Genomic DNA, 27,207 nt, shown 5'->3' with positions numbered 1-27,207 from the left:
TCTTGCAGAGGATGTTTAGCTCAGTGCTTAACATAGTAGTTGCTTAGAAGTAGTTGCTTAAATACTAGAAGCCAGATGCACGAAATTCGTTCAAGGGGCTCGGCCCATCACAGCCCCGGCTGCCTCGCGGCCCTGCCCACTAGTCGTTCCAGAAGGTGGTCCAAAAGGTCGTTCCGCTGTCCGGTCTAATTAGCATATTAGCTCTTTATTATATAGGATTTGTTGAATGAGTGAATGCTGTGTGTTAGAGTTTACCTTGGCTCCCATATTACATTATTTTTTCTCTTTTATACTTACTGCATTTACACACTAATAATAGCCAAATAGCCCAATAAGAGAAATCAACAATGGATATGAAAAGGCATAGCCTTGAAGAAGAAATATAGTTAATAAATATTTGAAAATAGTTAACTGTTTCTAGTATGCAAGTAAATACACAGTAAAAATAAGAGATTCCTTTTTTGCCCACCATATTGGCAAAAATTTAAAAGAATGATGATAACCAGTTTTCTCAGGGGTTAGAGAAATGAGCACTGTTCAAAGCAGGGGAGGGGGGCAAAGTGTAAGTCATCTTTCCTCAGGGCAGTTTGGTACTCTAGAATGTTTATAACCTTTGCCTTAGCAATTTCTTTTTCTTTTTTAAATATATTTTATTGATTTTTTACAGAGAGGAAGGGAAAGGGATAGAGAGTTAGAAACATTGATGAGAGAGAAACATCGATCAGCTGCCTCCTGCACACTCCCTACTGGGGATGTGCCTGCAACCAAAGTACATGCCCTTGGCCGGAATCGAACCTGGGACCCTTGAGTCCGCAGGCCAATGCTCTATCCACTGAGCCAAACCGATTAGGGCTGCCTTAACAATTTCGATTCCGGGAATTTACTCTATAAAAAAGATATATGTGCTAAGATGACTGCAGCATTGTAGTAGCAGAAAAATTGGAATATCCTAAATGTCTATCACAAGGGAAATGGTTAAATAAATTATAGTACAGCTGACCCTTGAACAACATGGGACTAAACCATATGGGTCCACTTACACGTAAAAACTGTAAATGTATTTTTCTCTGCCTCATGATTTTCTTAACACTTTCTTTTCTCCAGCCTCTTTATCATAAGAATACAGTATATAATACATATAACATACAAATATATGTTAATCAACTGTGTGTGTCATCAATAAGGCTTCCGGTCCACAGTAGGCTGTTAGTAATGTTTTTGGGAAGTCAAAAGGCAAGGGTCAGCTGTATACCCTATTATGAAATGCTTGGTAATGAGGACAGAGCTGCATAAAGGTCTGGATAGCCACCAAACTGTTAAAGGATGCCTAACTCAAAGAAGAGAGTGAAATGTGAGGCAGTAATTCTGAGCATCCCGTCTGCATGCCCCTAGCCTGCCGAGACAGTAGTTCTGTATGACATGAACGTTCACATCAAAATGTATTTATGCAGCCCAGCTGGTGTAGTTCATTGGTTGAGTAAGCGTTGACCTGTGAACCAAGAGGTCACACTTCAATTCCTGGTCAAGGGCATATGCCTGGATTGCAGGCTTGATCCCCAGTAGAGGGCATGCAAGAAGCAGCCAATCAATGAGTCTCTCTCATTGATGTTTCTTTCTCTCTCTCTCCTTTCCTCTCTGAAATGAATAAAAATATATATTTTTAAAAATCTATTCATGCATATCATAGTTTTTAAATTTTTAAGTGAATTAATTCACTTTTAAAAAAAGAGTTGAATCTTTCATTTCAGCTTGTGTGCTTTTCTGCAAATATCTGCCACCGGTACCATTTTCTGGAAGTGATTTTTGTGAAGGAGTTTGCCTGTGTATATTGGTTCTTTTCTGCAAATAATATTCTAAGTCTTTTGGGAGGTATAATCACCCAAAATTTTTTACCAAGTGGCATTTTCTGTGTTGGGATGTAGGACCACGGCCTCCTGAATCGGACTCTGATGACCAGGATGAGGAAGACTTTGAATCTTTAGAAAGTGATGATGACTTGGATTTTGAAACACAGGGACCTGGGGAAGAAACATCTGTGAAAGGAACACTTGAAGATCTCAAGTCATACATGGCCCAGATGGATCGGGAACTGGCACAAACCAGCATTGGCAAAAGTTTCGCCACCCAGAAGCAAATGGTATGTGTGGGAGTTTAACTTCTTTTCCTTTCTGAGTCTATTACAAAGGATAGCTAAAAACATATTTTATCTTAGTGGGGTTTTTTGTTTGTGATCATTGTTTGTGTGATAAATTTGATTTTTTAAATTTGAAATAAATAAGAATACTAATTTTTCCTAACTCTGGTTGGATGAGGGATTATTAACTTTATTTTCCTAAAATAAGCTTAATTATATTACTTTGTTATCTATCAGGATTTAAAATAATGTCATGTGATGTGATGAAATTAGTATGTGATACTAAGAGCTTACATTGATTTTTTTAAAAAGAAGAAATGTCTCTAAATACCCAAATATTTTTGAAATCTTAAAAGTATTTGATTTGTAAGTTTCCCTAATTTAGAGCCAAATGTAGAATTCATCTCCCATTCGTGTTTTAATCCTACTGATTATACCAGCACTATAATACTAGACAAAGAGGTGTCTCATGGATGAGTGTTTGAAATCCATCTCTATGACTGTCCATTAATAAATAATCCTCATGTCATAGAACCAAATGAGACAACAGTAAAACACATAATGGACCTTAATTAATGTTATTCCCTTGTTTTGATTATCTAAGCCACATTTAAAATTATAACCACTTTTTTTTAATATATATTTTATTGATTTTTTTACAGAGAGGGAGAGGGATAGAGAGTTAGAAACATTCATGAGAGAGAAACATCCATCAGCTGCCTCCTGCACACCCCCTACTGAGGATGTGCCCGCAACCAAGATGCATGCCCTTGACCGGAATTGAACCTGGGACTCTTCAGTCCACAGGCCGATGCTCTAGCCACTGAGCCAAACTGGTCAGGGCAAATTATAACCACTTTTAATATTGCCAGAACCTAATAGAAACCATATATTCATTAGATTTATCTAAAGCAGTGTTTCTTAAGTGGTAGTGTGAATATGAGTCACCTAACCATATTAAAATATGGATTCTGGTTAAGTATGTCTGAGGTATGGCCTCAGTTTTACGTTTTCTAACAAGCTCTGAAGCGATGCACATGCTACTGGTCCATGGACCACTTTGAGTAGATCAAGCTGCATCTTTCAGGTCCTTTCCCCAACCTGTGAAATCAGAGGCTCGAGTAACAAGTCAGAGTCTTTGTGGTTCAACCCCAAGAAGCGTCAGGTTTTTACTTTGCTTTTTCATTGGGAAAAAGAAAAGAAAATTTAGTTTCTTTTACTTAGGAAAAAATTTACATTCTTTTTTAAAATGTTTTTTATGTTTATTTTTTTAAAACTGTTAGGCACCGTATAAATGTACATCTTTAACCCTGGTTATCTCCCTTAGGCTATTTCAGAATAGGGAAGAAAGTCATTCAATTTGTAGAAACTTTTACTACAAAGAAGTGTATTATAGTCTTTGGAACCAAATTTTAATATATGTGTTAAATTACATAGTTTATTAGACTTCGTTTTTACTTTCTATCAAGAAGAGTAATTTGGAATTCAATTTTCCATTGTTGGTTAGCTTTGCATTGTAACTACCACAGCCTATTGACATTATCCCATGATTTTCTTTCCCTCCATGAATAAGGAATCTCTAGCCCAGACTACCAATAGCAATTCAGATGAGGAAGATTCTGGTGCAGGAGACTCTGGTATGACGCCGGTGGATGTAGACCTAAACCTGGTTTCAAATATATTGGAATCGTACAGTTCCCAGGCGGGACTGGCCGGACCAGCTTCCAACCTCTTACAGAGCATGGGGGTGCAGCTGCCGGACAACACTGACCCCAGACCCACCCGTAAGCCAGCGGAAGACTAACCAGCCCATCGAGCCTGTCGTTTCTCTTTTAAATAAATACTGAACCGGAGTGTGCTCCTTTCTAGTTTACTCATTTAGTAAAAAATATTTCTTCAGCCCTAAACACTTTGGCTCAGTGGATAGAGAGTCAGCCCCTGAACTGAAGAGTCCCTGGTTTCCGGTCAAGAGCATGTACCTTGGTTGCAGGCACATCCCCAGTAGAGGGCATGCAGGAGGCAGCTGATCGATGTTTCTCTCTCATCGATCTGACTATCCCTCTCCCTCCCTCTCTATAAAATCAAAAAATATATATATTTAAAAAAAATATTTCTTCATTACAAGTTTCACAGGTTGACTTATCAAATGTTGCCCTCTCTGCCAGGGTCTTTGTGATCTTCAGGAGGCCGCACAGGTTTTGAAGTCAGAAGAAGAGATGACATTCACATAGTCCATGTTTAGAACATTATTTATTTTTATTGAGGACTAAATGTTGGGTAGAGAAAGGAAGATAGTAAAAAATAAGGAATGAATGAGTTGCTTTTTTATCCCAGTTACCAGGAATGACCTTGAGCCAGGCTCACTCTGGTGACAAATACACTGATTTTAATGTTTAACTTGTTTTTACTATTCTATTTCATAGACCCAGTGGGTTCTTTTTATCTTTAGCACCTTCATCATTATTTGCCACATAAATATTCTCCAGCCAGGTAAGCCCTGTACCAAAGTTCTTTCTATTTATGTCAATTGCAGTATCCTAACCTTGTCCTCTTTTGCCTCAACTTTCAGATATCCTTGGAGTTCTGAAAAGCAAAGCTCTCTTCCCACTCATTGCTGGTAAACAAAGTTCAATGGTGCAGCTCCTCCTGTTAGCCACTCTCATCTTTTCTTTTCCAAAACAACATATTAATCCAAAAGCAAACAGTTACTCCATGGTACATTTGAGAAACACACACCCTCCCCTTCCTATCCTGTATTTTCAGACCAGGGATGTGTACACATGTGCTCACAAACACACCCACATAGAGATAGAAAAGATTGGGAGACGGTAATACACATGGACCCTGAACTGTTTTCTTCTGACTGCAAGATATGGGGAAATCTCGGGACCTCTCTTTTGAGAGTGCTTTTCCCGTCTACATGCTGGGTTCAGCTCAGGTCAGCGCAAGCTGCCAATCTAGCAGGACAAGCAAGTCCCATCTCATACTATCCCTCGCCATTTCCCGACGAAGGTACTTTGATTTCCAAAGCAATGATGGTTTGCTGGCAACAGTGACAGCAGTAACCTTTTGGTTTCAATAGGAAATTCAGTGCTTAACTTTTCTAGTTCTAGAAGCTCTTTTTCTTAGTCCTGTGGAACTTTGATGTATGCATCATCTTAGGTTTTCTGACACTCATGTATTTAATCACAAGGTAGTACCTGAAATCATCTGAGGATACAGCTCTTTCCCCAGACATCCATTCTTTTTAAACTGGCCTCCGACAGCGTTTCTTCTGCACACTGCTTCAGTTTCCACAGCTTGGAACCTGGACTTAAACACCTGTCACACTAATACAGAGATTCCTTTTCTCCCACCCCCTCCAGATTCTCACTTTCTGCAATTTCCTCTCTTCATAAGACAGAAAAATACATCTAAACAGAGGTTTATAAATTTATTTTATTTCCTCCAGATAAATTCTTCTCCCCTATGACAAGGTATAAAATGGCATATATGAATGATGAGAATTCCTAAATTTAGTTTGTCCCGTAAAACTCAAGAAATGGTTCATCCTCACTAATCCCTTAGTTTAAGTGTTTACAACACTTACTGGATATGCAAATAGCAGCAACCATTTTACACTTAGGGAAACGAATGGCAAAGTGATAATCACTTCCTTACGGTACAAACTGAGCAAGTAACAGCAAAAAAGGAAGTCTTGCTGCCCACTGGGATGCAGTTATGTCAACAACCTCATTGCACCCGATTTATTACAGAGGACCCTGGGGAGACCTTAGCTCCCACCTTCTGCATCCCTTCAGGTGACTTAAAGAAACAGGACTTCTATTTAACTACCATGAACAAAATAATTACCTGTACATGATTTCAAAAATGTTAGGTTGTGCTATTTGTCTTCATTCTATGAGGACAAAAAGTAATTCAGTGGGTTGAGATTTGCTACATATTTTCAATACTCAGAGAAAAGTTTTAACCGAAATTACACCAGGCACATTTTGGCAGTTAGATATCGACCCAGCATTAACAAGCCACATGCCAAAAGATGTTTACTCCCAAGGCCTCGGGGAGAATGGGTAAACAAGGGCCCACATCTAACGTAGAGCTTCTTCACCTTCCCTCTGATTTTGACAATTGCCGTCTCATTCGCTTTTCTTCTCACGCTGGCGTTTCGGGTTGCCTAGGAGTAGGAACTTCTTTCATTAACTCTGCTGGTAGAGCTGTCTTGCTGTAGGCTCACCTTCTCTGCCTTAATATGAATTTGGTTGGGGATGGCCTTTTGTCACCTTCTCCTTTTCAGCAGATCTTTGATGTGCCCTCCCTCCCCCCGGGATACTGAGGAGGGACCGAGGTGATCTGAGCTAAGCAGGCAGGGAGGGGCAGGTCGGTTTTTCCACCCACTCCTTAATCAGCTGGTGGGCGATGGCTAACTTAGGGGGCAGCCAGAACGGGACAGTCCCATCCTGCTGCTGAGCGTATGGGCGGTTTCTCTTCAGGGCTGCGACCACCTCATCATGACTGAACCAGGCAGCTGCTTCTAGTTCTCTCAAGTTCACCTGGATCTGAAAGACATAAGGAAAAACAGAATGTAAGACTGGGAGCTACAGAAGTTAGACTTCTATGGCCAAAGGTGAGAAAACAGTTCCAGAACTGAGCTATCTTAGAAGGTATTACCTGGGATCCCTAGGCTGGGGACAAGTCAATTCCAGATATTGCCCAGCAGCAAAAGAGGCATACATAAGAGATGAGAGTTAAATATATTTTTAATAGTAAAAACCCAGAAGTACAAATACTAAAATATTAAGAGTGGTTAGCAGAGAGGGGTAAATTATGAATAATACTTATTTTGCTTTGTGCCTCAATTGCTTGTATAAACATACAAATGTTTCTCTTCTTTAATGATAATCAAGATCATTGTATCTTCGCAAGGAGCAAAGTAGAACAAACTGAATCCACAGGAAGCTGAGGCAGATAGTATTCATTCCATAGAAACCAAAACACAATAGACGGACTTGGGAGATAGGGACCACAATGCCACCTGTAAGGGATGCTGTAGAAGATGAGGTTGGATAAGTGCCTTTCAACCAGAAGTCCCTATAATCATTATTATTATGTAATGATGATAATAATTATCAGTGCTCAACATCCTGATTGACTTGAGCAATAAGATCAATCTTGAAATCAATAATTAAATTTGATATGTGATGTGCCTAAACTATGCGAGATGCTCTGTTAAGTCCTGATGATGAAAGGTGAGTTGTCTCATGACTGAGAGATGTACCAGGAAGGACGGTGACCATGTTGGCACTCCCAGCTTTCGTGGTGATTCGTTTCTTTACGAGATTGAAAATTCCCTAAGGATATAAATCATTTCTTACGCATCTTTGTACAATCTAGACAGTGTTAAACTAGACGTTGTTTAAGTACCTACTGACAAGCTTAGGGGAGGCAAAGGAAATGTCAGAGCATTCGGGAGGCAGCACTTACCTCCGTCTGCCCTGGTTTCACAATTGCGTGACAGGCAATCATGAGTGAGCTATTGGGAAAAGGCCAGTGCTGGGATGCAGAATACTGCAGTCTGTCCAACTCCAATCCCACCTCTTCTGCAACTTCTCGCTGGACAGCCTCTTCCAGAGTTTCACCTACAAGCACTCAGATTAATTCAGGACAGCCCTGCAGCAGGAGGGGTGATACAGATGCCCATTTGTGAACGAGCGCAAGACTGGCCCCAAAGCTTCAATGAAAATACTCTTGGGAGAGTCTGAAATCTCTGAGTCTCTCCAACAATAGGAATCAAGTCTAGAGTTGGGTGTTGAACTGCAATACTTAAACCTACCAGGGTAGTTATAACACAAAATAGAGGGGCAATGGGAGTGGTTACTGCTGCTGTCAGTTTTCATAAAATTCTAATGTGACATAGCACGATTTGCAAATTTTACCCCAATACACTGAGAAAACTAATTGTAGTTAATATTATGCATGTTGAAATATTCAGGGAGAAGTGTACTAATGTCTGCAATCTGTGCATCAAAAAATAAGGAGGACTGATGGATAGAGGGATGGATGGACAGATATGTGATAAAGTAAATATAAGAGATTATAGAATCTAGGTGGTGAGTGTATGGGTTTTCACTGTATAGTTCTTTCAACTATGCTGCATGTTTGAAAGTTTGCCTGTAAAATATTGGAAAATTATAATGCCAGGGGCCGTTTTCTTGACACGACAGGGAAGAAGGTGCTTGAGGCTCCAAGCACTATGACAGCAACACAGAGAAATAACTACTGTCGATATGCTGTCGTGTCTCTAAACTCTTACCTATGTCACAGAAACCCGCCAGGGCAGAATACATTCCCTTGGGAAAGGAACTCTGGCGGGCAAGCAGGCATCGAGTCCCGTCTGACACCAGAGTGATCACCACGGGAGCCATCTAGGAAAAGGGGATGGCAACTTAGACAGTCGGGCTATGGCGCCTGGAAGGAGGATGAAGGGATGAATCACTAAGGAAAGCCTTGTATCGTACAGGCTCCATCCCCAGGACAGAGCCCACAGCCTCTTGGACTCCTGTCCGGCAGCAGCACTCACCTGCGGGTAATAGATGGTCTTACTGGAAGGGCACACACGCTTGCTGCCAGCTACATTCTTCTTGGTGGGCTGCCCACTTCTGCTGCAGAACTGATGGGCATCATGCCAGCGGAGGAGAGCCTGCGCCTAGGAATGCGAAGGTGGGCTTGGTTTCGTTTAGAGAGAGTGGGGCTCATCTAGGACAGTGCTGGGCAACCCGGAGGGAAATGCCAGTGCCTTTTCAGTTCCTCTATTCTAAATCGTTTATTAACTGTCTAAACGTTAAAGTAAGGAAACCATTGAGCATATCCCTCCATCATCTGAAACATGAATAAAAGAAGTATAGTTCAAGTATATGATGAATTATTTTTAAAAATGTAATATATAAAGTATGAAACACTCCATGTACCTATGACCCAGTTTAAAAATAAAACATTTCCAATATGAAACATTCCAACATGTACTCCTCCTCAATAAAGTTGGGGTGTTCTTGCAAATAAAAAATGTTTAGAGATATCTCTAAATTAAATGGATAATCAAAAGCACTTTAGCAAGTGAAATGTAAAGCTGTGAGGATGAGTCAAAGCAATAAAAAATAATTTCTCATAGGAAAAACAAAATGCATGTGACGTGCTGTGGGTCACTGAACATGTTTAGGAGGTTGATCGATACCACAGATCGGCATGTCCTGAGGGGAGAGTGTTCCTGATGGCAATCCTGCCAAAAACAGGGCGAAAGAAAGGAACAGGCACTCTCCCCACAGCACAATGTCCTTCTGCCACGGTTTGTAGGAAGAGCTAGGATCTGCCAAGGAAGAAATCGAGCGTAGCTCTCGCTTGTGCATGCATTTGCCCTTACGCACTGCTTCACTGTTTACTATGAACTGAGGAATCGGCACCTACCGTGGACAGCAAGGAGGCATCCTTCACGTTCAGCCGAAAGAGAGCCTTCCGCAGCTCAATGAAAGACCCCTGGAGCTCCGCCTCCATTTCAGGTTTCTGTAAGGAAGCTAGGAAGTTAGAAAAGAGAATGAAATGAAACAAATGTCAAAACTGCCTCGGGGCCCTTCCTCAGGTATATCTGTTAGAACAGTGTTTCCCAAACTCGCCTAATAAGACTCAACTAGGAAAAATAAAAAATATACAGATTCTCAGCCCTGGCCGGGTAGCTCACTTGGTCAGAGCGTCATCCCTGATACACCAGGGTTTTGGGTTCAATCCCTGGTCAGGGCACATACAAGAATCAACCAATGAATGCATAAATAAGTGGGACAACAAATCGATGTTCCTCTAAAATCAATATATAAGGTGTCCCCAAAAAAGTATACACACTTTAACAGCTGGTAGTTCACATTTTGAAAATGAAATGTATTCTAATAAACACTGCCTTTATAATTATTCAAAGTGTGTCCCCCCAAAATGTATACACACTTTGAATAATTATAAAGGCAGTGTTTATTAGAATACATTTCATTTTCAAAATGTGATAGAAATTAGCTGTTATTGTGTATATATTTTGGGGGGATACCCTTTATATACAGGCTTTCAAGCCCCCATGTGGAGATTCTGAACAGCAGGTGAGTGAGGCAGAAATCTTTATTTTTTAACAAGTACCAGGTGGTTCTCATATTCAGGCAAATTTGGGAAACAGCATAGTGCTATTTCACAAGATTGTCTTCAGGCAATAAGAACAGTTGTACTAGCCACACACTCTCCCTGGAGAAAAGATGACAGGGGACCTCTAAACTCTCTGAACCTCACTCAGCATCATTACATTCGCATCCACACCCTCAAGAGAGAAGAAAGGCCTGATAGGAGCCATGAGCCTATAGCAAACTGGTTCCCAGATGCAGGTCTGAAGACCCAGAGCGACTTGAAGGTAACATGTTTAATAAAGTGCAGTGATAAAGAGATACAAAAATGATGTCATAAATTTAAAATTGTTTCTTATGAAATATGTATGACATTAAATGTATAAAGGGACAAAGAATAATACAATGAACATCTTTGTATTCACCATCTACCTTAGAAAGTATTAAAATTCCTTTATTTTCTTTTCTTTTTTTTTTTTAAATATATTCCATTGATTCTTCTACAGAGAGAAAGGGAGAGAGATAGAGAGTCAGAAACATCGATCAGCTGCCTCCCGCACATCTCCCACTGGGGATGTGCCCGCAACCCAGGCACATGCCCCTGACCGGAATCGAACCTGGGACCTTCCCGTCCGCAGGCCAACGCTCCATCCACTGAGCCAAACCGGTTCCGGCCCTTTATTTTCTTTTAAATGATAGTAGATGGTAGTGGGTTTTTGTTTCTTTTCCAGAGAGGAGGGGCAAGGGAGAGAGAGAGAAACGTCAATGAGAAAGAATCATTGATCGGCTAGCTTCTGTACTGGGGATCCAGCCGCAACTGAAACATGTGCCCTGACCGGGAATCGAACCATGACCTCCTGGTTCATAGGTCGCCACTCAACCATGAGCCACGCCAGCTGGGCGATGGTGGTGTCTTTTTATGTTCTAACTTAAAATACAAAGTTGATAATATTTCTGTATTCCAAATTTTTTTTATTTTATTTTACTATCTAGTAAAATCACAAAGTCTGAGAACCACAGGGAAATAAATACCCATTAGGAAAAACGTGTACCATTTACAGAAGAGGAGCTATTTAGACCTAGATCCAGAGCAAACCATGCTTCATGCTGTTCGGAGCATCCAATCAGCACAGAATCTTCTATTCTTTGTGCATCCTGTCCAAACTTAGCCAGGAGCTTTTCCAACTCTAAGAAACAAAAGAAGGGAAAAAAACCAAGAGTTTTAATTAAACCAGCAGAGCCATCTTAAACTTACCGGAGAGGAAACACTCCAGCTTGAAGTAGGTACACCTGGCTTCCAGTCGCTGCCCTGCAGCTCATTAGCTATGTAAACTTGGTCTAATCATTTAACCTCTCTAAGCCTCCATTTTCTCATCAGCAATCTGAGGAATTTAGACTATAAAGAGAATTCTCTCTGTGTAGCCCTGTATTACTCTATGATTGTATCATGAAAGAGCATATCCCCTACTTCAAAAGATTCGTGATGGTTAACTTATTATGGCATGGAAAAAAATGTGTCACATTTAATATGGTAGAGACCAAATCAGTTCTATACTTTAATCTCCAGGTTATGCTGTTTTTGTGGGCCAAAGTAGAATAGTCATCTGAGATCCCAGTATGTGTAACGTAAGTGCTGCATAAGGAGAAAACCTATCCTGTGCATGAACGACTCATATTTATTTATTCATAATACAGCAGAACGTTGCTACATCGTGCATGTGTAGTGCCTCCGAGGCATCCTCATATTCTTCTGCAGTGCTGGAAGCTACCTATCCAGGTCTCCAGCATCTGACCCATGAAGGAAATTCACTGGCAATGTATTTAGAAGTTAGTCAGTGTATAGTGACATCATAGAAAAGGGAAAGGTAGTATCTTGAAAGCCAAATCCCAATAGTTTAAATATCTCTAGTTAATTAATTAATTCACTATTAATTTTGACCCTTCTAGGAGAAATGAAGTCACAATGCAAATCCTGGCCAGTAAGACACTGTGCAACTCCATGGAGGCTGGAAATCACCAGCCCAAGGCAGGGGCTGGCAAGACCTTTTAGGCTTTTACGCTCTGTCACCTCCTCTGCTCTGCCATTATAATGTGAAAGCGGCCACAGACAATCTACTAGCATAAATGAATGAGCGTGGCTGTGGTCCAATGAAAATGTATTTACAAATGTAAGGAGTCCCAGTGTGGACAGACAGTTAGCCTACCCCTGGTTTAAGGCAGTAGTGGTTCATACCATCACTAAATAACAGTTTCCTGGGCAACACAGGTGTATACACGAAGTATTTAATTGGCAGAGGACTTTGAGACAATCTGGACTCTAAACTTGGAGGATCCTTCTCAGGGATCAATATGGACGGAATTCTGCTCAGTGGCCACAGGTTGGTCTACTTTACTGGTTCACTCTGGGCTTACCTAATAGGCTGTGCTGGGGGGGCAGGTACTGATGTTCTGATTGCTGAAGCAAAGGAGCCAGGTTATGAAAGAGGTAAAATGCTCCCATCTGCTGGGCTTTTCTACACGCATCATCGTCTTCCTTCAGTTCAAATAAATACCTGTATTTTGGGAAATAAAGCATTACAAAACCACCTTTAGTTACGGGACAGCATTCGCCTGTTCCTGCATCCCTCCTACCACGTGTATTTCCTCTTATTTATTTACACACTAAATTGCTCTGGGAAGGATTCGAGGTGGCTGCAGGCCATCAGTCCCTCCTTTGTCCTACTGCATACCTTGCCAGCACTTCTGTGGTTGCACTTACGTTGTACTGTCTGTTCATTCGTACTGTCTCCCCCAAAAGACTATGACCTCTTAATGGGCAGGGTCTGCCTTACTCTGTATCTCCAGTAATGATGGCTCAAGTCCATAAATACTTATTGAATTGAACTTCAAGGGTAATAAATATTTACTGAATTGAACCTCAAGGCACTTTGCCCATATTACACTGTGAAGCAAGAATTTACATGCAGTGGATTGAGAGGAAAACAAGTACAGTGATAAAACATCAACCACAGAATACCTAGAGATGCAAGCAGACTTCATTACTGCAGACAAAGAGTAAAAACACTATACCTTCAGTAACTCGCCTTGGATCTAGGGAAGATAAAATGTCAATTTTATCTACAATGCACATGCACCCTTGTTTCAAACATCTAGCTCCCAGGTGGACACCATTTGCTTCTTATCTTTACTGACGGCACCAAGTGAAGCCATTACTTGTCTTATTTAGTGAGGGTAATATTTTCAGTAGCCAAAATAAAAATGCAGAACAGAGAATCTCTCTCTCTATATATAAAAGGCTAATATGTAAGTGTCCTTCCCTCCATCCGGGTAATGATGTCACATAGCAATGCCCAGCTTCCTCTCCCTAGCCACCACGAGCCTCCTTGCAGTTTCTTCGGCCGAGGACCACACTTGCTTTATAGCCAGGTGTCCACAACTTGGTTTATAGCCAGGTGCAAACACTTTACACAGTGGCCAAATGTCTGTGAAGCGTTTTCCCATGCCTCATCTCATTTGATCCTCACAGAAGTCCTGGAGCAGGTAGATAGGAGACTCGGTGGAATCCTATTTTCTTTTCATTAGCCAGAAAATGGAGATTTAGAAAGTTTAGAAACTTGACCCGACTGAAAAGAAGTAAGAAATGGTGGACCCTGAAAATGACTTCAGGTTTTCTCACTGCACAGAATATAGTCAAACTCTGCTGCAGTTAAATATTTTACCCTTTGTTCTCCCTGCGTGATTTACAATAATAATCTGCTTCGTGTTGATATTTACTGCTGTGTTGCTGACAATTACCTGAAAGAGAAGTTAGGATGCTTCACTGGGCTGGAAAAAGTTTAACTAAATCAGAAAGCAGGTCTAATTAAGCAAGTTTGTTCTATATCTATCTTAGCCTATCTATATATAGGCTGAGTTCTCTAGCTCATGCATGATACATATAAAGCTCTCGCGCCAACCACGCGTGTGTTTCCATCTGTCATTGTCAATCATGAATTTGGTTGACATTTCTATTATAGAGAAAGGGCGAATAGCGATATTAAAATATTCTAATTCATTTCCTTTCATTGTGCATGAATTCATGCTCCGGGCCACTAGTATTCTATAATTAGCTTCTATTGTAAAAGAAATCATATAGTGGCAAGTTCTAGGCTTTTCCGGTACCCTCATTAAGGGTGGCCTTATTCGAGCCACATGCGGCTCTTTGGCCCCTTGAGTGTGGCTCTTAAGCCTTAGGAGTACCCTAATTAAGTCAATAACAATGTACCTACCTATATAGTTTAAGTTTAAAAAATTTGGCTCTCAAAAGAAATTTCAATCGTTGTACTGTTGATATTTGGCTTTGTTGACTAATGAGTTTGCCGACCACTGGTCTAACCTTTTAATAAGAGCCTTGAGAATAAAATCAGTGTTCCTATGATGTGGGGTTCTGGGAGGGGAGGGGGACTGAATGTGGATTCTCTTTCTGGGCCTTAGGGATAGCCATACTTGCCTGTTGAAAGCCCTAAAACAGATTCTTGGGTATATGGCATATTTGTCACTTAACCAGGAAACCAGGTTTACAGATATTTTCTGTAGGATCTGCGAGCTTGTGTAACCCCAGTGGGCAGAGTTGACTCAACATGAAAAACCACAAAGCAAAATGATAGACACACCCCAAGCAACATCTTTAGAAATCGTTTTTGACTGCGTGATGAAAGGGCTTACAATGATCTCTTTATAGACAGAAGCAGAGGAAACCTGAGATTTTAATACTTGTGATATTTTTAAACTTAATGTGAGTGGCTGCAGCCTCCCAGGGCAAAGACTCGATGTATGTCAAAGGAGAGACATGTGCCACTCAGAAGTTCCCAAACAGAAACAATAGAACAAACACAGCTGCCTTCAAAAAAGAACAGAACAAGTGGTACAACCTGTGCTTTGCCCCAATGACCCTGAAAAGAAAAACACTGAGGTTAAGGCCTTAAACCTGGGGCCTCCCTGGAACTGGAACTGAGGTCCAAAAGTTTCTTACACCTTTCTTAATGAGAAACACTATTTTTTAAAATTAATTTTCCCCATTTGGTTATAATAGCATGGAAACCATAAAACTAAGATAAAACTTAACCTGTTTTTTTCTTATTATAAAAGTAAAAAATAGCCATTCTATAAAAATCAGGAAATACAATCATCAATTTTTTCAAAAAAGGAAATCATTAAGAACCCCACCACTCAAATACTATTCACAGCTTGAAATTCTCCAAACTATTTATTAATATTATGCATCTATACATATTTAGGTCTATTTAGTCAGACCTACTAATTTGTAGCCTTTTTTCTTAAACATATTATCATTTTTACACTGTATTCCTTATTAATAGAATTGTATTCTTTTCTCATGATTTTTTATTTTTAATATATTTAATCACATTAACATACTCATTTTTTAGACTATTCAGTAATTCTATCATTTTTTGAGAACTGCAAATAAACTAAATGCCCAACAATACTGAAACCAGTATTGCAATTTTGTTGCGTCCTCACCTTGCTCCTGTAAGATACTATGCTTGTGTGCCTTTCGTTTTGGATGGGCACTCCCACTGGCAGAGCTTCCTGCGGGAAGCAGTGGTTGTGAGTGTTCCCTCCATGGGAGGGTTGCATTTGCTCCTGCCAAGTGCCCCAGAGGTATCAGTCTAGGATACTACTTATATCCATTTCTTCGGTAGGGGGTCTTTGGACCATACCATATCAATGGTGCAAATTTAAATCCCAAAACTGTATGAGAGCAGGCTAGTGATTTCAAATTCATAGATATCAAATTTGCCCAGGCTGAGACAAATAAGTCATTTATCATTTTCCTGTACTGGTGTAGATTTCTTTTTTCTAGTCTACCTTCCACTGAAGTTTAGTTCTTTGGTGGCGGTGGGTACCAGGATTGGAGTTATTTACCTTATTTTCAGTAAACGTCATCAACTATTATTCAGTATAGATTTTAATGCCGTCATCTGGGTGTACCATGATTTAATTAACTTCTCCCTGTTCATTCAGCCATTCAGCAAGGCTTCAGTGCCTACTATGTGCCAGGTTCTGTTTTGTGCAGTAGGGGTACCATAGTGGAAAAGACAAAGTTCCTATCTTACTAGAACTTATATTTAAGGAAGTCAGGTATTTTAGATATTATTGGAAATTTATTTAGAATTTTTCCAAGTATAAATAATTCTCAGTGAACATCCTTATATGTACATCTTAATCATATAACCATAATCCTCAATATAGGATTTTAAGAATTTTATAATTTAATGGGCCAAAGATTGAGTAATCAGAGCTTAGGTTGGTTAACTCACCGGGTCTTAGCGACATAGGTTGACAGCAGCCGATAGCACCAAAAAGATTTTCTCCTGCAAGCAATTCCACAATACAGAGACATTGTCAGGTCCTTAGAGGAAAGAGGAGTTAAAAAAAAAAAAGAGATCATAGTACGCAATTTAAAATAATGAATCACCAAAAGGGTTATACTTTAAGCCAGAATAATATTACTTTTTAAATATTAAGGAAAGAGAAACTGAATAGGAGTCAGATGATCTGGTTTGTAAATTGCATTTCTACCACTAACTAGCTATGGGATTTTAACTTTTCAATACCTTTTTCCTAATTTACAAAATTAAAACCTGTTCTGCCTACCTCCTCTGTTGTTATGAGAATCAGCTAGCTATCCACGAGAAATGGGTGCTGTCCTTCCAGATTGGGGAACTGTTGCTGGGCGGTAGCTGGGGAGCCGAGGCCTAATTTCTCTCCTCCCTTGCATGTAAGCAGAGCCAAAACCAATGGAATGTGAGTGGCTGAAGCTGTTAAGAAGTGGGGATGCCTTTTCCATTCTCTTTTTCCCCATCTGTTTGGAAGATTCTAGAATGGCACACCATTACATCCTTGAATCATTCCATGGGAAAAGCCACCTGTCAACCAAACCTCCCCCCGCCCCCTAGCCTTGGACAATTTGTGAGTGAGAAATTAACTTCTACCATATTAAGCCACTGACATTTCAAAGTTTGTTACAGCAGCTAGCAGAACTCTGATAGACCAAGGAAGCCTGGGAGGGTCTCTAGAGTAATGGAGCCACATTTCTCAGAATATGAAACAGGATGAATCCTATAAATAATAAAAATATAAAATCATGGCCATGAGGGAAGTATTTCAAAAGGCAGCAAAAGCCCTAGCTGGTTTTGCTCAGTGGAGAGAGCGAGCATCAGCCTGCAGACTGAAGGGCCCCAGGTTTGATTCCCGTCAAGAGCACATGCCCAGGTTATGGGTTCGATCCCTAGTAGGAAGTATGCAGGAGGCAGCCGACCAGTGATTTCCCTTTCATCATTGACATTTCTATCTCCCTTTCCCTTCCTCTCTGAAATCAATAAAAATATGTATATATTTTTTAAAAGGCAGCAATACATGGATCTAAGATATTTTCTATTTTTTTGTATCTCATTGTGAGAGGAAAAAATGCTCTATCTTAAGAATATGCAATGGGAGGGGAAAAGAATAAATTCTGTAGAAGGTGGTTCCTTTTAAATTGTATGTCAGTAAGCACTTTATTTCCATGAGAAGTACATTTCATATCACAATAAAAAAGGCAAGAAGTTCCACTGAAATGAAAAAATTAGTACAAGTCAAATAACCAACCACACTTTTAACTTTGCCCAAGGGAAACAAACTTTGACACTGAACTACTGAAGACCACCTAAAGTTTAGGGCTACTTCTTGGTTGCATAATTACGAAATGCTGATGACTAATCCTTGGACAGTTTTGGCTAACTTTGTCCTGGACAAGGGTAAATTATATTTAGCAAATGACATTCAACAAAGTATTCACTGAGTCCTGACTTTATGCAAGGGCCGTTAAGAAATACAAAAAAAATGTACAGGATAAAGTCCTGCCCTCAAGGGGCTCTAGCAGGAGAGAGAAAACAAGTAACTTCACAGAAGGCAGTATGTGATATGTGGGTTACAAAGCGCCCTAGGAAAGTATTAAAATGATCAGACTTGTGTTATTACTGGAAGAAATGTATTTAAAGTCAGTATTTCTGCCTCATATACAGCTCTGAGAATGTAATAAACATTCCTTTCACCTAGAAACTCCACTTCCAGGAATTTATCCTAAGAAGGAAAGGCTATGTATAAGAATGTTCACTGAAAATTATGACAGTAAGGAATAATACACAGCTGTTAAAATAACAGTGGAAGGCTATATATGTAGTAAGAGGGGAATATATTCAGAATATATTAAGAAAAGCAAGTAGTTTTTAGTTGTTTTAGCCTCATCTAATTAATTTATAAAGAAAAGGCATATACATATACATACCAGTCTTTAAATATATTTTTGTTGATTTCTGAGAGGAAGGAAGAGGGAGATAGAAACATCAATGATGAGAGAGAGAGTCACTGTTTGGCTGTCCCCTGCAAGCCCACACTGGGGATCGAACCGGCAACCTGGGCATGTGCCCTGACCTTCTGGTTCATAGGTCGACACTCAACTGCTGAGCCACGCCAGCCAACCTTTATTTATATTTTAAAAGTGACTAGAAGTACACATATCAAATGGTTATCAGTGACTAATTTGGTAGAGTGGAATGAAGATAGAGATTGAAAAGGGTACCTGTAATTTTTACTCTATACATTCCTGTACTACAAAAATTTTAACCAGCGTACATACTCCTTTACAATCCAATAAAGTATAATAAAGAATAATTCCCGGGACTAACTGCACAATGAGGCTATTTCCAAGCCACTCTTTCTAGTAAGTACCTCATCACATTCCCCAACTCACGCACCCTCCCGGAGCCAAAAGGAATTCCTTTGATAAATTCTTTGAATCCTGAAAACTATAAGAGCTTTTTGGTTGTAGTTATGACTACCAGCTAATCTGTGTGGCCCACTGCACTTGACTGCCTGATGTTTTGCCTACTTCCTGCTACTAAATACTGCCCCTTGTGAAGTATCGTGACCTGCTGACTCATGGGGTGACCTGCTGACGCAAGGGATGGGGGCTGCAAAGCTTGTAGAAAACATGGTAAAGTTCTTAATGTAGCTTTGAAGAAAATGTCAGTAATCAAGAGGAAAAACAGACTTCTTTTAATAGAGAACTGTACCTTCATTGGTACAGTCATAAGCCTAGTAGATAAAGATTAAGTCTAATTCCTTTTCTAAATGGGCCCTTATGTATTTTTTAACTTTATTTTTCCTTGTAATTTTCATAGACATCTTACATAAAAGCAGTATAGAGACTATTTAAAAGTCAAAGAAGCAAAAATGATTTTCTTAAAATTCAGTTTTAACTGTATTTTTCTCTTTTAAATAGATCATTTAAATTACAAAATTAATATCACTACTTACAGGACATCTGCAAAACAGAATTGTGAGAGTACCCATAATATCACCACATAAATGTAACTTATAATTTAATATGTATTTTCTAGTCTTTTGTACACATATAATTTTTACATCTTTATAGTCAGAGTACACTTTTTTTTCAACTTGCTTTCATGAAACATAAGCAGTTTTCTATGTTTTTATAAAAGTTTCATAATTTTTTTGGCTACATAATATTACTTTCAAGCATACTCGCACTGATTTTGCTAAACATTCCCCCGATTTTAGACATTCAGGTGGCTCTGATTTTAAATGACCAGAAATACCACCTAAATACCTCTGTGCTGATATTTCCAAGTTCTTTCTTTAACATAAGTACCCCAAGTAGATTTAATTTAAAACTAATGGTCTTTCTACACATTAACAATATTCAATAGCATTCGGTTAAAAAAAAACACATTTCTATTTCTTTGATCACTATAGACCAGCGGTTCTCAACCTGTGGGTCGCAACCCCTTTGGGCGTCGAACGACCCTTTCACAGGGGTCGCCTAAGACCATCGGAAAACACATATATAATTACATACTGTTTTTGTGATTAATCACTATGCTTTAATTATGTTCAATTTGTAACAATGAAATTGGGGGTCACTACAACATGTATTAAAGGGTCGCGGCATCAGGAAGGTTGAGAACCACTGCTATAGACCTTGAAAGTGTTTTCAGATTTCATAGTCCTTGTTCTCCTTTTGTAAAATGTCTGATATTCTGTGCTCATTCATTAATTGTGATTTTACTCTGCATTTGACCATTCTAATTTTTAAAAATATTATAGTACATCTGCAGTGTATTCCATAATTTGATCACCAAAGTGCACTACAGGAACCAACTGCTATATGTATTGTCTTTTTCTTTGAAGTAGTCATTCAGACAGAACCTCAGTATAAACAAACAAAGGTTATTTTAGCCATCAGGAGGCTATGTGAGATTGTTTTAGGATGAAAATATAATTTCGTCCTATACTATTCAGAAATCTAGTGCAGGAACAATTTGCTATTTTCTTTTTCTGAAATATTTGTGATTTCCCACTATCTTTTTTTTGGGGGGGGAGGGGATCTTCAGTGTGATGCATAATTCAGTGTATTGGCCCAGGGGCTCAGATTTAGTAAACATCCATCCATCTGCTCAAATGCCACATCACAAACAGAGTGACTGTTACTGTTTGAATTGGCAACTACCGTCATAGTTTAATGCCTGACAGCACACTGAGGATAAACGTTCACTATTCACAAAATACAGGGTGAGGCAGACGGAGGTTTACAGTAGTGAGTCCGTGAAACAGAGTGGCTTGTTCTTGTGTTTTATTTATTAATTATTGTGTTATTTCCCATACAAACAACTGTAAACCTACACTTGCCACTCCTTGTACTTTTGGCAGCACCATTACTTTACATGGCAAGCTTATGAGTAGGACTGCTTTCTGTTTTCACAGTACAAATGCGTGTCTCCAAAGCCAGGAAGGAATGGAGAAATGAGCACTGGAGTCCTTTTATTCCTGGCTCTCCCACTGGCCGACTTTGTGACCTAGGGCTCTCACCTAACTTGTCAGCTTGGTTTTGGTCTTACTTCTCACAGGGGAAGGAGAGACCATGGATCTCAGGTGAATTACAACTATGTCAGCTTTTGCATATTCTCAGGTCTGTTATAGACTGTGAAATGCAAGGTTGGGGTTGTGTCTTCCATTCTCTACAGCAGCTAGCACAGTGTAAATACACTATACACCAATGAAGAATGAATGAATGAATGCATTAATCTCATTTTACAGGAAGACAAAGCTTTGAGAAGTTGGCCAATCTGAGATCACAATCTAGGGAGCAGCAGTCAAACCCAGGGGCTATCTGGCTCTAAAGCTCATCTTTTTTTTCTTTTTCTTTAATCTTTATTGTTGAAAGTATTACCTATGTCCCCTTCGCCCCCCCCCCCATATTATTTATGTTTTTAAATACAAATACTGTTAGAGATAAAAGGTAATATTGTTTTTACTGAAAACTATTAAATGAGGAGGCAAATCCCCCTGTAATGAAAGATTCACACATTTCTCATCCTGTTCATCTTCACATTGGAAAGATGCATTTGTAGAGCACTGCAGCATGACAAAGCCCCCTGTGACCCGCTGGTTCATTTGCCCAGAGGCCGGGCTCCGCGGTGTTTGAGAGGAGCCTTGGCAGAGTCTGTCTCCTCATGACAGCGGACGGGCCGGGCTGGGCTGGGACAGAAGCAGAACCAAGGAGCCGCTGGGATACAGGTTTCGAGGTCTCTCAGACCAGCTTTCTTTTCTGAACCCTAATTTACTTCCTGAAAACTAATGTTTCCTCCCTTAATTCAAAAATAATCCAGGCACCATCAGAGAAGTTAGCAAATTCCATTTTTAAGTGACTCTCCAAAAAATTAGTACGTGTAGTTAATACGGTAGTGCTACAGGTCATGATGCAAAGCTGTGGTCATTCCTGGTTTCTGTAAGAAGGAGACGGGCTAAGCTAAAATGGCAAAAGGCTGTAACAGAGGTTTTTTCCGATTCCGATTATGCCTCCTGCACTTAGAACCGGAGCAGTGTCGTCCCGCTGTACTCACTCCGAGCCGTGCTGGGGGTGCCGTCCTAGGCCTCAACAATCAGCAGAAACCAGGAAATTCCAAGTGTTCCCCGGGAAGTTGCGCTTCCCCAGCCCGGAGGGACCGTGGCTGCCTCTGCCACACTTCCCAGAATGCTCCTAGAGGTGCATTCTGGGAAATGTAGTTCAATCTACAGGCGTGCTGCTGTGCCCTCCAACTGCGAAGTTAACCATGGCTGTCAAAAGCATGATCTTCTAAGACAGTGGTTCTCAACCTTCCTAATGCCGGAATCTTCTAAGTCCATTATCAGAACTTCTGTGTCTTTGGAGAAGGCAGATCAGCATAAGATCCTTTTTTTTTTTAAATAACAAAAGGATAACATTATTAAACTAATCATGAGCAGAAAGCATATTTTGTGGGGGGAGGGGAGGAGTTTGGGGCAGGAAATCAGATACTTTTCAACTTCCCTGTATCTCTAATTCTCTGTCTTCCCACTTTAGAAAGAGCTCTAACATTTTATGAAATTCTGCCAATTTCAACAGACATGACTGTATCTACATGTATTTGCACTAATGATAGAATGCATTCCTTGATCAACCAGGGCAAGAGGATTCCATCTGAGTGAAAGCAAAACCACTCTAGTGCTGTTCTCTCCTCACTACTAAAGTTACTTACTGATATGAAAAGACAGTATGAAGGCCATCCAATCAACATATATTTAATGAGTACCAAATACACCCAGAATTGTTATAGGCACATGATATCACAGAAAACAAAACAGGAAAGTAAATATACTGTACAATGTGTCAAGTGGTTATGAGTGCTAGGAAAAAAAAATAAAGCAAGATACGAGGAAGGATTTTGCTATTTTATATATGGTGGTCAGCCTCATTGATAAGGTGATATTTAAGCAAAGACCATGAAGGAACTAAAAACAAACAAACAAAAAAAAACCTAAGTGGATATTGTTAGATCAAATAATTGAATCAATATCCCTTCCCCTGGGAACTGATCTTTAGATCACTTCACAACCAACATTCCCTTTCTCTTAGACCACATTCCACTTGCTAAGACCACATTCCACTTGCTAAGACCATAGTCTCTCCCTCTCTGGATCAGCCCAGAGAATTCTCCGCCCAGAAAAAACCTGCCTAGAGTCCTTTAAAATCTCTAATTCCCTGTCGCTGGGTGCTGGTGCCATTTTGTGGCTCAGCCATCTGGTTTTCCAATGACCTAATAAATTCATAATTCTATACCCCTTTTGGCCTCATGCATTCCTCCTTTGGCAACCCTAACAGATATCTATGGGAAGAGATTTGTAGGCAGAAAAAAACCCACAACACAACAAATGCAAAGACCCTGGGGAGGAAATGTGCCTGGCAGATTGGAGGAAAGGCTATATATAACAAAGCGTGGTGATCAGAGATGAGGTCAAAGAGTAGCCAAACGCCAGAGCACATAAGGTCTTACAGGTCTTATAATTCTTTTTTTTTTTTCAACTTCCAGCATCAATGTATTTTTCCTAGAATTTGGATACAATAACTGTAAGACAGTGCTCAATACTATTCAAACCTCACTTAAGGTTCTTAAACTACCTCAGCATTTGTAAATGTAAATTCACGTTCCAGTAAAACTGGAAAACTAAAATTTGACATACCAACAAATTTACTCCATATTGATGTAACTACAAAATTTTATGTTAACATGTGGCCTTTACAGAATTTGGCCTTTAGAAACTAGCTTACAAATACAAAGTTACTCTTTGCTTACCTGTCCTAACCTATTTAATGTTACACCAATATTTATTTTATAATTAAACTTTGTTTTAATGGGTCTCAAAATTCTGTGACAGATTTTTGGTCAAGTTGTTTCCATTAAAAAGTACTGATTTTAAAAACTAATAACTTAAAAACTGCCACACACACAAAAGAACCAAATGGTCCACAAAACATTCTCCTTTCCTTCTGAAGGTTTGACGATGCATTGTAATCATTAACCAGTCTTTTACTATTAAACTTAAATGGCCAATTGAGACACACAGTTCTGAGACCGTTCTTCCACCACTGAGTAAGACTGGGGTGGCAGGTGTTAGCCTTCTGAGCTTTCTGGGCAGACGGTGGCTTTGCCAGCTCCAGCTGCCTTCTCGTCCACTGCTTTGATGACACCCACAGCAACTGTCTGTCTCATGTCACAAACAGCGAAACGGCCCAGACAAGGGCAGAGAAGCTCTCAACACACATCGGCTTGCCAGGAATCATATCAACAATGGCAGCATCACCAGATTTCAAAAACTTGGGGCCATCTTCCAGCATTTTCCCAGAACGACGATCAATCTTCTCCTTCAGCTCAGGAAATTTGCAAGCGATGTGAGCTGGGTGACCATCCAGCACAGGTGCATCTCCAGCACTGCTCTGGCCTGGGTGGTTCAGGATGATCACCTGAGCTGGAAGCCAGCTGCTTCCATTGGTGGCCATTTTCGCTGTCACCAGCCACGTGGCCACGGTGTACATATTTAACAGACACGGTCTTGACGTTGAAGCCCACATGGTCCCCAGGAAGAGCTTCACTCAAAGCTTCATGGTGCATTTCAACAGGCTTCCCTTCAGTTGTCACATTGACTGGAGCAAAGGTGACTACATGCCGGGCTTGAGAACACCAGTCTCCACTTGGCCCACAGGGACAGGACCAACACCACCAACTTTGTAGACAGCCTGGAGGGGCAGACGCAGGGGCTTGTCAGTTGGATGAGTTGGTGGCAGGGTGCCACCAAGCAGCGTGGTTTCACTGGCATTGCCATCTTTATGGGTGACCTTCCATCCCTGGAACCAAAGCATATTAGCACTTGGCTCCAGCATGTTGTCACCATTCCAACCAGAAATTGGCACAAAGGCTACTGTGTCAGGGTTGTAGCCAGTTTTCTTAATGTAGGTGCTGACTTCTTTAACAATTTCCTCGTATCTTTTCTGGCTGGAGGGTGGCTCAGTGGAATCCATTTTGTTAACACCCACAATCAGCTGTTTCACACCCAGTGTGTAGGCCAGAAGGGCGTGCTCACGGGTCTGTCCATTCTTGGAGATGCCTGCTTCAAATCCACCAACACCAGCAGCAGCCATCAGGACAGCACAGGCAGCCTGAGATGTGCCTGTAATCATGTTTTTGATGAAGTCCCTGTGTCCTGGGGCATCAGTGATGGTCACATAATACTTGCTGGTCTCGAATTTCCACAGGGAGATGTCAAGGTGATACCATGCTCACTTTCAGCTTTCAGTTTATCCAAGACCCAGGCATACTTGAAGGAGCCCTTCCCCATCTCAGCAGCCTCCTTCTCAAATTTCTCGATGGTTCTCTTGTTGATGCCCCCACATTTGTAGATCAGATGGCCAGTAGGGGTGGGCTTGCCGGAATCCACGTGCCCAGTGATGACAATGTTGATGTCTTTTCCTTTCCCATCTTGGGTTTGAGTTACTGGTGGTTTTCACGACACCTGTGTTCTGGTGGCAAACCTGTGGCGAAAAAGCAGGTCTTAATCATTCTTACAGAGCCACTGATATTTTTTGAGTCCCAATGCTTTTTTTTAAATTCTGAGGGATGGGATTTTACAGAAGAGTTAGAATTGAAATGTGGAATGATTTAACTTACATTTTAAAAGAAACTCTCTCAGTGTGGACGTTAGACGGTAAGAGATAAGAGTTATTAAATTCTGAGTGTCACTGTGAGGATGTACCTACGTCACATGGGAAGGGAGAGTAATAGTTCTGATTAGCTGACCAGCCATTTCTTTTGGACCTTTCCAAGCAGCACCCATACTTTTTGTCAGAGTGCATCTCTGGGAGGATTTGGGGAGTGTGGGGTGGCAGAATCATGCTTTTGACAATCCTTGAGGAAGGCAGAGAAAATGTGAGGGAAACAAAACATGAAGTCAAAGCATTCCAAAGAGATGGGGGGCGCATACTTAGGGAAAGTTAGCATTCTAAAAAAAAAATTTTTTTTTTAAATCAAAATAACAGTTTTGAGCAACTAAACATTAAGTGCCATATAATAAAAATAGTGTTACGGTCTGAATGTTTACATCCCCCAAAACTCCTAGGTTGAAATCCCAGTGCCCAAGGTGATGCGATTTGGAGGTGAAGTCTCTGGGAGGTACTTAAGGTCACATGGGCGGAACCCTGTTGAATGAGCTCAATGTCCTTAATGAAGAGGCCTGAGACAGCTCCCTGCGCCCTTTCAGCACCTGAGGCTACAGGGGAAAGCCTGCAGCCTGCAGTCTGGGAGAGGGCCTTCACCAGAACAGACCATGCTGGCTCCCTGATCTTGGACTTCCAGCCTCCAGAGTTGTGAGGAATAAATTTCCATTGTTTGTAAGCCACCTCGTCTGTGGTATTTTATTATAGCAGCCCAAAGAGACTAAGACAAAATTAACTGAGCATTTACTGTGCCCTAGGCCAAGTGTTCTGCATATTTATCATTAATCCTTACGTCCTATGAGATATGTATTATTATTTGCACTTGACTGATGAGAAAACAGAGGCTATACCTTTGACTACCATAATGTGCTATAGATCAGGGTTATATCTGACCGGGTGTGTGGGGCAGGGAAGCTGACATACACATGGGAAAATATTGGAATGATAGAAATAATCGCATGTTCACAGATTGAAAGACTTAATTTTATTAAGAGGGTAATATTCCCCAAATTGATCTACAGATTCAATGCTTTCCTGCCAAAAGCCCATTAACTTTTTTTTTCACAACAAAAGAAAAAAAAATCAGACTTCATCACAATTAAAAAACTTTTGTGCTACAAACAATAACATCAAGAATTTGAAAAGACAATCACAGAATGGGAAACATTATTGCCAATCGTACCTTTGATAAGGCACTTGTACTTAGAACACACAAAGAACACTTATAACTCATAACAAAGAGATAAATAACTGAACTTTAAAGGGAGCAGAGGATCTGCATAGACATTTATCCAAAG

At 40.3% G+C, this 27,207-nt stretch overlaps 2 protein-coding genes and 1 pseudogene across 7 annotated transcripts in view; 1 reads left to right on the top strand and 2 right to left on the bottom strand.

The window, feature by feature from the left end:
• Positions 1 to 3,992, top strand: part of ECD (ecdysoneless cell cycle regulator) — a 22,548-nt gene extending 18,556 nt beyond the window's left edge. Inside the window, exons 11-12 of the mRNA XM_015562145.1 lie at positions 1,923 to 2,137; positions 3,708 to 3,992. Of these exons, the coding sequence (XP_015417631.1) occupies positions 1,923 to 2,137; positions 3,708 to 3,938 (446 nt within the window). The 3' untranslated portion in view covers positions 3,939 to 3,992. The remainder of the gene's footprint in view (positions 1 to 1,922; positions 2,138 to 3,707) is intronic.
• A 1,273-nt stretch (positions 3,993 to 5,265) lies between these two features.
• NUDT13 (nudix hydrolase 13) lies at positions 5,266 to 22,369 on the bottom strand. Of its 6 annotated transcripts, none has more exons than XM_006760966.2 (9): positions 22,248 to 22,369; positions 16,602 to 16,655; positions 12,694 to 12,833; positions 11,334 to 11,468; positions 9,593 to 9,699; positions 8,712 to 8,837; positions 8,445 to 8,556; positions 7,616 to 7,770; positions 5,266 to 6,690 (listed from the first exon to the last, which is right to left on the bottom strand). In XM_006760966.2, exons 3-9 carry the CDS (start codon positions 12,779 to 12,781, stop codon positions 6,490 to 6,492), a joined length of 924 nt encoding a protein of 307 aa, XP_006761029.1. In that variant the 5' UTR covers positions 12,782 to 12,833; positions 16,602 to 16,655; positions 22,248 to 22,369; the 3' UTR covers positions 5,266 to 6,489. The 6 variants fall into 6 exon arrangements, with proteins under 6 accessions (XP_006761029.1, XP_006761027.1, XP_006761031.1 ...); XM_006760964.2 differs by having other exon boundaries at positions 16,602 to 16,693; positions 22,248 to 22,368; XM_006760968.2 differs by lacking the exon at positions 16,602 to 16,655.
• Positions 22,092 to 25,701, bottom strand: LOC102769882 (annotated as a pseudogene).
• Between the last annotated feature and the right edge of the window lie 1,506 nt (positions 25,702 to 27,207).

This window comes from Myotis davidii, unplaced genomic scaffold (genome assembly GCF_000327345.1).
Source record: "Myotis davidii unplaced genomic scaffold, ASM32734v1 scaffold134, whole genome shotgun sequence".
Lineage (NCBI taxonomy): Eukaryota > Metazoa > Chordata > Mammalia > Chiroptera > Vespertilionidae > Myotis > Myotis davidii.
The sequence above is the reverse complement of the archived record's forward strand: the minus strand, read 5'-3'. Positions and strand labels throughout refer to the sequence as shown.